We start from the raw sequence: 10,000 nt of genomic DNA on the forward strand, positions 1-10,000 counted from the left end.
CAGTAAATTTCCTCTTGTTTAATGTCAGTGTCCTCCTCTTTCACACGAATGTAAATTGATGGTCCTTCCGGCCCATCCTCCTCGTAGGTCTCTGGTGAATCTTCCTCTTCTTCCACAAGCTCTTGCTTTGGCGACAGTGGCTCCCTCTCCTCATTGTCGTCAAACGAGAATCCCAGCTTCTGGGCGTGCCGCAGGAGCTGGCTCGAGGTAGGGAAGCTCTTGGTCTTTGTCTTCAAGCTGAGGCTAGGGGGTGGTGAGGCCCCGATGCTTGCCCTCGTCTGGTGCCCGTTGGCAGTTAGTCTCGGCCTGGGTCTGCTTGCTGAGATGGATGTGTGGTACTTCATGGTGTGTGATTTCAGGCCTTTCTTGTTGTTAAATTTCTCTTCACACTCTGTACACTCAAATGATCTCTCCTGTACATGTGTTTTTTCATGTTTTTGTAGAAGCCATTTGGATATGAAGCTTTCTTCACAATTTGTACATGAAAAGGGTCTGCTGTCTGCATGCAACCTCTTTCTATGAAGGGTTAGACTACTGTTTTGAGTAAATTTCTTTCCACACTCAGAACACTCAAAAGGCTTTTCTCCTGAATGTATTCTCCTATGACTATTCAAATGACTTTTCTGAGTGAACTTTTTACCGCAATCTGCACATTCAAAAGGCTTCTGTCCTTTGTGTAGTAGCTCATGCTCCTCTAAATTCACCTTTGTTGTGAACTTCTTTCCACATTCAGAACAGGCAAAGGGCTTCTCCCCGGAGTGTGTTCGCTTGTGAGTGTTCAGACTACTTTTCTGTGTAAAACGCTTCCCACAGAGTGTACACAAGAAAGGCTTAGCTCCAGTATGCTTTAGCAGGTGACTATCAAAGCTCCCCTTTGCTGTAAACTTCTTCCCACACACAGAACATTCATATGGCTTCTCACCCGTGTGTATCCTCTTATGTATGTTTAAACTACTCTTTTGTGTAAATCCCTTCCCACATTCTGCACACTTGAAGGGTTTCTCCCCTGTGTGTACACGTTTGTGTATGGTGAGATACTCACTCCTGTAAAATCTCTTTCCGCAGACTGTACATTCAAAGGGTTTCTCACCAGTATGTGTTCGTCTATGAGCAATAAGATTACTTTCCTGGGTAAACTCTTTCCCACACTCATCGCAAGTGCACAGCTTCTCTTCTGATGGGGGGACAATAGGCATCTCATCTTTAGGGGTCTCCATTGATGTCTCAAGACACTGGAGAGGGAGGAAGTTGTCATCGTAGTCCCCATAATCCTCATCACTCATGACTTCATCTTCATAAATGACTTCTTTCTTGATCTCCGCTTTCTTCAACATGACTCTTTCTATATCTTTCTTTTCCTCTACAGTCTCCCTTCCATCTTCATCTTCATAATCCCCTCTGTCACTGCCTCTTGGGGGATCCTCCTCCATGAACTCTTCCTCTTCTGGCTCCACGGCATTTTCCAAAGGTCCCTCTTCATCCGAATCTTCTCTCCTTCCTTCGTCCTCCTCCACACCCTCTTTATCTACAGCTTCATTCCCTTCACCGTCTCTGTCATCGTCTTGTACTTCGTAAGCCTTCTCGTTTTCACGGTGCTCTGTTTCATTCTCGTCGGACTCTTCGTCACTGCTGTACACCCTGGCCCGGCCTCCACTCTCCCCGCAGTCACTACTTCTGTCTTGAACAACTTCATATTCCCCGTACTCGTCATCTCTGACTACTTCGTACTCAGCATCTTCCTGGACAACCTCGTACTCATCATCCTCCACCACCTCATACTCTTCATCATTCTCCACGGCTACTTCGCAGTCGACCGGCTCTCCGTCTTCCTCAAACTCCTCATTTTCTTCAAACTCATCACCATTCTCGTCCCTCTCTTCAAAGTCATCAGCATCCGCTTCCCGGGCCTGCCTTATGTCCCTCCTATCCCGGCCTTGGTTTTGATAGTAGTTGTCCCTATAGTCTTCCCTTCTTGCCACTCTCTCCTGCCCTCTGCAGTAGCTCCCCACCCTGGCAGAGTCCTCTGTATCCTCATACTCATCATCATCTGGGGAATCCTCATTCCTTGCATAGTGTTCGTTAGCTACCATTTTCCCATTCCCCATGTAATTCCTGTTGCCAACACCGCCTCCTCTTCCCTCATAGTAGTTTCCCTCATGGGCACTACGGTTTTGCATGAAGTTGTTCCTTCGGTGGTAGTATCTGTCGTCATCATAAACGTCACCCTCTCTGCCACCTGGGGGCCCTGACATGGTTCCTCAGGATGCTGCTGCTCAATGAGAACAAGGCTTCCAGATTTCCCTAAAAAGAGAGAGAATTTGATCAATACATGCCCTTTAAGTATGCTTTAAAAAAAATTGCCCTCTAGAACAAGTGAATAAAGTTGGGTTATAAAAGTATACAGATAGAGTTCCAAGCCCTTGTAAACAGTTGTTAACCAATGTTCACAATTACTCAACCCGTTAACGATGGGTGACAAGATATCACATCAAGTGGTGGCAGCATCAGCTGCTGGGGATGAGATATTTCATCGTGATTATCCTCCTGGCCGACACACCAGGTGATCAGGCGTATAGCGCTTGGCCGCGGCCAGAGTGGGCGAGAATGCAGAGGCATTAGGCTTATACGTTTGAAATATTCAGGCGTTTTGACCATTTGGAGCCAAAACAGCCCCGTCGTTAACCCATTCACGCCGGGGCAGTTCCGGCTTTGCACCAGGGTTTTCGAATGCATAAGCTTAACGCCTCAAGATTCTCGGACGCACAAGCCGCAAGCCTGTGCTGTCCGCTCACTCACCCCGAGCGCCAGCCTTGCCCTCATATCTCGTCCCCGGCATCTGGCGCAAAAACCACAAAACGTGTCAGCACGTCAACCAGCACAAATAGGTTAACGGGTTAAGGATGGGCTTCACCTAACTTCCAAAACCTTTCTTCTAGCACCAGCAGGAGAGAGAGTCTTGAATGGTACCAATCCATGGTCTCTAGCAAGCAATATCTTTAAAGAGCAATGGCACATAGCAAGTTGCCGACCTCTTGCTCTAAAGTACCACAGATGAAGGATGCGCATGCAGAACGAGAAGAGGAAGGTGACTCAAACTACGCCCAATATCTACAATGTGCCCCTGTGCCAGCAGGGATACCTTTTACTGTGGCTGGCTCTCACAGTCATAAGCATACGTTTACTTCCTCTTCCCTACTTCTTCATGTTATCTTCATTGTGGATGGTTATATATTTCATATTTGTTTATGACAATACATAAATACGAAAAAATAAAGTTGCTTTTCATCGTCCCATAAAACAGCAATACTTCTAACACACTGAGCTAAGTAAAAAGGAAATAATGAGTTGATATGGACCCTCAACTACAATTTTAGTCAACTGCAGCATTGATAGAGTCTACAATATGACAGATCTAAGTCTCTGAATACAGTAAAACACACAAAAATTAAAACACAAAAATGGCTCTAGTTTTCCAATGAGTGACTGAAAGACAATGGGAAAGTCTAAGTATGTAGCGTGAAGCTGCCTCGCTCTGAAATAAAATCCATCCTGGAACCTGGGCAAACAAATCAACGTCTTATCCAATTTGTATCAGGATCCTATCTACTTGGCAACTTCTCCAGGACTGTAATAAACCCTTAACAATTTTGCACCTTTTCTTAACCCTATCCCGACGGGGCACGCGCTAAGTGAAAACCCCTACGCCGGGCCATTGCAATATTGCATTGGAAACGTCACACTGGCATGACGCCCCGGCATCGGGAATTTAGCTGTGTCACACGGGTGTGACACACCGTCATCATAGGGTTAATCCCCTTGGCCTGATAGGTCATGTTCGAGGCTTTTCCATTAGGAGACAATTGGGGTACTCTTGTGGTTCTAAGTAGCCAGTCTGGTAGGCAGGATTACTGGCTCATGTCATAAACACAGTATGGTGCACTTGAATAAGTAAATGAAAAGAAAAAGAAAAAGAAAAGAAAGCAATATGAATATATAAAATATATATCCTTATAGAATAGAATGATAATTACAATAATTGTAATAGTAGTAACAACAATAACAGCCATAACAATAACATTTACAACAATAATAATAATCATAACAATAATAATAATTCTGAAAGGAAATCTTACTTGACTTGAAAGTCACTGCCAATGAGAGGGATGGCTACTGCACTGCACAAGAGGCAGAAGAAAGGAATGCCGCCTTAATACATGTTACGCATGGTTGCCGGTTGGTTGACCACTAACAGCAGCCGTGTCTGGAAAAACAAAGACCATGTCAATTGTCACCCAAGTCAAAATGGAAATGCAAAATTCCCAATGCATGAAACACAACATCTATTAGGAACAGTCCTCCTTCTCACTGTGAATATTTTTTTCTTTCCTTATACATAACAGTGTCTGTGCTTTGTTAAATCATTCTAAGCATATCAGAGTAATATCAACAAGGATGTATCTTTAACACAGCTCTAGCACAACCATATAAATCTGATACTTAGACTTGAACCAATATCTGAAATGTTCAGAGAGAGAACAAGAAAAATGTTACCAACTTAAAATACCCAGCCAAATTTATCATTTCATCAACCCATTCTCAAGCAGAGTTTTGGGACAACAGACTGTCAACTTCATTTATAAAGTTTAAAGCAAATGGGTTTACAAATGCAAGTTTACGTTACTTGTTTTAACCTCTATGATATGAGGATGTGTATACTTTGTCCTCGCTCATGACATATCTGAGGACGCGCATCATGGCTGAGTTCTGCTACTGTTAAGTTTTTTTTCTTTCAGATACTGTACAAGATCTTTCAGAAGATTGGTATATAGGTGGCAACTTGTCTCACTTGAGTTCCCTTATATTTACATAGGAGTTTCATTAGATGTATCACAGAGGGCAACTGGGACCAAAAAAGCAATTCATTTATTTGGGGAACATTAAGTAAAAAACATAAAACTTATTATGATTAGTTTACCATAAAAGTGAACTACTTCCACCATTTTCTGTCGTCCTCTGAGTGAGGTTTCCCACCAAGATCACTCTTCCCACCCTCCTCCCAACCCATGTAAATAACTTATCACACATGCACAGGGAGGAAGAGGTTGATTCTGCATATTTCGATATAATGTACATGATGAATATGTTGAGGTTTTGGCTTAAAACTTGTTATATTCAATAGTGACATTTAAAATTTGGTGCACACTGGCAGCTTGGATTCAGCTTGGGGCACATTTTCTACTGCCCAGAGTGAAGAGGATAACAGGTATATGAGCATATGACTAGATTTCTTACTTTGTATTTCTGTGCAAAAGCTGCATTGTGCATTATAGATAATATTCTTAATGTTTTACTTCAGAAATAATACAAGGCCACTGTTAATTTCCACTAATTATCACAACATGCTAATCATTCAAAAACTGATAAACTACGATGTTGGAAACAAATAATAATTATATATATTTATAATATATATATATATATATATATATAAATATATATAAATATATATATATATATATATATATATATATATATATATATATGTTTTTCTCTCCAAAATCAAGAATATGAACATCAAAAATAAATATAATTAAAAATACATTGAAACCAGTAAATACTTCTTTTTCTGATTAAATCAGAGACATCAATATCTATTCCTAAAAACTATTTCAACCTTTCAAGTCAGCTGACCAACGCCAACACCATCAGACGTCCAAAATAAATACATTTAAAGGTAAAACTTCTCTATCTATCCATTATGGCACTTTAATTTAAACATATTGCAGAGGGGGATAGATCTGCTTGCCTTGACCCAAGGACAGGCACTAGTTCCACCTGCAAGGCACCTTTTGCAATCTATTTCATTCACTCATTATAATACAATAAACTTTTTTTTGTATTTTACTACATTGTGGGATTTATATGTACTGACTAACAAGCTTATTATTTACTAGAGCAATATTATAGTGCTGTCCATGTCAGCTCATTATATTCTTTGTATTTAGTGTGAGAGAAGTATTACAGATTTATGGGAGGACAGGACAAAAATCAATCGTATTTTTTTCCGTATGCATGTACTTTCGGGGTCTAATGCAAAAAAAAATAACCACACTGATGGAAATGACATGAAGAGATGTGTAAGTGGAAGGAGACTGTTTACGCTTGCGAGCGAACAGCACAAAGCATACATTCTGGTATGGCAGCACACTGCACACTCTGGGTCACCTTCCTCTTATTCTGCTTATATATTCTGCAATGTTGGTACTTTAAAGGCTTTCTTTCCTGTGGATGCTAGAATTTTGAACTGGACCCATTTTGGTAAATATCACGGCAAATATAATCATTATAATTGCAAATGCCATTATCTGACAATCTACAGAGACATCACTCATTGTGTAATAAAGAGACACAATGATCCACTCTCCCCCTAGCATCGAATATACCACGTCGACTACTATCAAATACATCATGAGGCCCATTGTCAGACTAAACATTCATTCATACATTATGTATGTCATGATGCCTTTCTTTGTTGGGTAATGATAAGACTACATACCTAGTACTCTTGTAGTATCTTCAGACTTGAAAATAATCATAAAGAAAGAAAAGAGTTGCCCCATGCTATATTTGGGGAATATTTCATAGCTTCATAAAAATTGTCATATGTTTCAAGATAAATTCAGAAAAAAAAGAAAAAACTACATCATGGCTTTCATATCATCAATAAAGTCACCAATGCAATCAGCAATAATACATGTTATGCCTGATTAGCATATGCAAAATTTGTAACTGTTTTTCCGGTCTGATTTATTATGAAAAATGTCTTAGTTAGAATTGTTTCCTTACATGTTTTAATTTTTTATGATGGTGTGCAATCAGATTTCATGCTTTTCTGGAAGTAATACAAGAGAGTATTAAAGAAAATAATAGGCTTCATATGCTTTTGATGTCCGCATCAACATCTTCCTCTTCCTTTATCAAAATAAAAATTAATTCAACCCAATCAAATATAGTGATATAAATCCATGCAACAACATTTCATGTCTACCTCTTAATCCTAGAACGTCAGCTACTCCTCGGCACAAAATGTCACTGTGTCACTCATCAAGGTCAAAAATTTCCCTGACTCAAAAAGGAGAGTACTATTAACCACATTCCTTCACTCAGCCACACCACATAAACAACTGAACACCATACTTGTCCAAAGGGTTAGTACTTCAAATTTCAGAGGTTTACAAGGTTTAGATAGGTAGCTTATGAGTTATGTCGAGTAGGATTTTAGCAAGTCCCTGACTAATGCCAATCCATAATCACTGATCGAGGCAAAGGCACAGTTTTTGCCAACCATTACTCAACAAGCTGTTACTTCTCAACCAACAAAAAAAAAAAATAAATAAATAAATTACTGTGTCTCTGCTGTTCAGCAACCAGGGACTTCGACCACCTCATTTATTGTTTTGTCATTTTGTTCAAATAGGAACTAGTTTGAAAATCTTTTAGAAACTCTTAAACATTGTCAGAAATATTTTTCATTTGTGTAATGTTTTTACTGACGAGATACAGTTACTCAAGTTATCAGTAATTGATACAATAAGTGTACCATTATCTTCGTCATGTCTTTTCAGGGTAAGAGATACACATTGACATTAATATACATTTTCAACTGTTCAATCAGCTTCAAATCAATTGCTGTAATACTATGTCAGTGTAGAGGTTCAGAATAGGACCATGCAAAACCAGAAAATGATAAGGGTAATGGCCATAAAGAATAAATGAAAGTACACCGTTAGATATAAAAAAATAATCGGCATAAAGTAAAGGCAAGGTCATAACCACCTCTCAATGTCTGCAAAAATATGCTTACACAGTTAATGCCAGGGATGCCATGTCTTACTTTCTTTGCACTTCAGCAAAGGAAAACAAATAACCAACCTAAATATCATAGCAAGATAAAATTTGTAAACATCTCAGGCAACTCACATTTCAATACAAAACCCACACATCAATTCACATGGTCCTTCTCCATAACCTCATCTTGTATCATTAATGTCATTAGAATCACAGCTCACCACGGCTCACTCCACCCAAAAGCCATGAGGAACCATTGGAACTTGGCCTCCTATCAGTCATACAAAGAAATTTTGGTATACTTTTTCTTGGAAAAAGTACCTACTAGGCTATAAAAGAGAAAAAAAATGAAAACAAAAAGAATGCCTTGATCCCAAGAACTTGATCATACAAGTATTTTGTAATGCATGTCCTGTGTTATCAGATCTAGTAAAGTAAGACTATTACAAAAGCACAGGATACTATTTTTTTTATAATACTGTAAGTAATTACTGAAATGTTCGTAAGATTTTCCTAAATCACCAATAACAAGAACCTACAAGGATTTTCATTTCTTTATGTAAAATCTGTTTCTAATAATTTTTTCTTATTCTCTAATATGCTTCCCTCAACAGAATTCATTTTCATGTTTTTATCTATGAACTTCTGATTAACTTAAACAGGATGCAAAGGTAGATAATGCTGATACTAAATATCCGTAAAGCATGTCTGCATCCACCACCAACCAAAACAGGTAATGGTGCTCTAGAAAAGGCCATCAACCATCTAACACATACATTCTATAATACATAAATTACCAACCTTCCCAGATATCTATTGGCAAATGAGAAACCGGTTTCAGATCTATAATGCCAACTTATAGGCGGCTGAGGTTTGATGGTCTTTGACAGAGCACCATAGGCAAGGATATCATGGTTATTGCTGAACACTATACCACAGCTGGGTCAATGGAAGGCCCACTATCTTCATCATAGATCACAGCAAGTTTCATATGGGAAATGGATGGATAAAAGCCATAATCACTATGAAATAAAGTCTGGTTTCGAAAGTAACTAATAGTTCAATACTAATGTTTACCAAATTGTCTAGGAAATCATGAACCTATTGACTCATAGGACTGTTTACTTACACTACATGTATGACCAAAACTGTAATTTCAATAGAACTATCTAAAGGCTATTCATCACTTTAGTAGATATCATTTCTCCTATTTGCTCTAAGGTTTGAGCTATTGTCCTTAAGGCTTACGGATAAAATGAATTGCATAATTTCTTAATCCAATTAAAGTATGTCTACATCAATGCAGGCTGTTTCCATACTACTATTTTTCTGCAGTTTATCTTTGTGGACAGTAATTAAAAACAAAAATTGAAAGTATTAAAGAAGTATCTGGCAACCCTTATATTATAATTGCCACTTACCTCTATTAAACCCAATAAACCACATACAATTTTGTTCCTCTTTACTATTTACATGGTAATGACTATTTCTGTAAGGCAAAACATGGATTCACTTTGAATTAAATTTGGATTTGTTTGAAATATGCTCATTAATATGTGTTACTTCAAAACATCTAGCACATCCAGGAGAGGTTAATCTTGACTTCTGAATAATCCATACTAAAATTTAGTACGTAAAAGGCATCCCTAAAATATCAAACGCACAAATTTCTTTTCAACAATTGTTGCAATTCCTACATTTTAAGCAAATTATGTAAAAAAAAAAAAAATGTTTAATCTGCCACAGTATTTACCATGTATCTAGTACTTTGGACTGATATTTAGTTCTCCTAACATCCTAAAAGCTTTAGAAATATATTATTTACACATCAGACTGCATAAAACATACAACAGGAAGTCAAACATAAAACAGCATATCAATGTATGCATATCAAGCTTGTCACATTCACTACCCGGCAGTAAGCCATATCAATAATACAATCCAAAACCTCATTTAATAGCTCTCTCAGCATCCTAGAGGAATGATCTCGTTCAAAACCCTTCTTGGAGACATAAATTCTCGCAAAATAAAATGAATATGATCAAAATCTGATGTAGCGGTTGGCTACACTGTCGGTATGAATATAAATCAGCAACGCACCGACTCGCCATACACGACCATTTTCTTACTATTAAGTCCATTTGGCGACCCC

At 38.5% G+C, this 10,000-nt stretch overlaps 1 protein-coding gene across 3 annotated transcripts in view; it reads right to left on the reverse strand.

Annotated features, from left to right (window-relative positions):
* The window catches only part of LOC122266714 (uncharacterized), an 11,244-nt gene that overhangs the window by 897 nt on the left and 347 nt on the right, over window positions 1-10,000 (reverse strand). For all 3 annotated transcript variants that reach the window (XM_043036548.2, XM_043036547.2, XM_043036546.2), the window contains exons 2-3: window positions 4,134-4,261; window positions 1-2,301 (exon numbers count right to left, since the gene is read on the reverse strand). The exon at window positions 1-2,301 is cut by the window's left edge and continues 897 nt beyond it. In XM_043036548.2, coding sequence (XP_042892482.2) covers window positions 1-2,252 — 2,252 coding nt within the window. In that variant the 5' untranslated portion in view covers window positions 2,253-2,301; window positions 4,134-4,261. The remainder of the gene's footprint in view (window positions 2,302-4,133; window positions 4,262-10,000) is intronic.

The sequence above is a fragment of the Penaeus japonicus genome, unplaced genomic scaffold (genome assembly GCF_977035675.1).
Source record: "Penaeus japonicus unplaced genomic scaffold, GWHDUDI00000001_assembly GWHDUDI00000028, whole genome shotgun sequence".
Taxonomy (NCBI): Eukaryota; Metazoa; Arthropoda; class Malacostraca; order Decapoda; family Penaeidae; genus Penaeus; species Penaeus japonicus.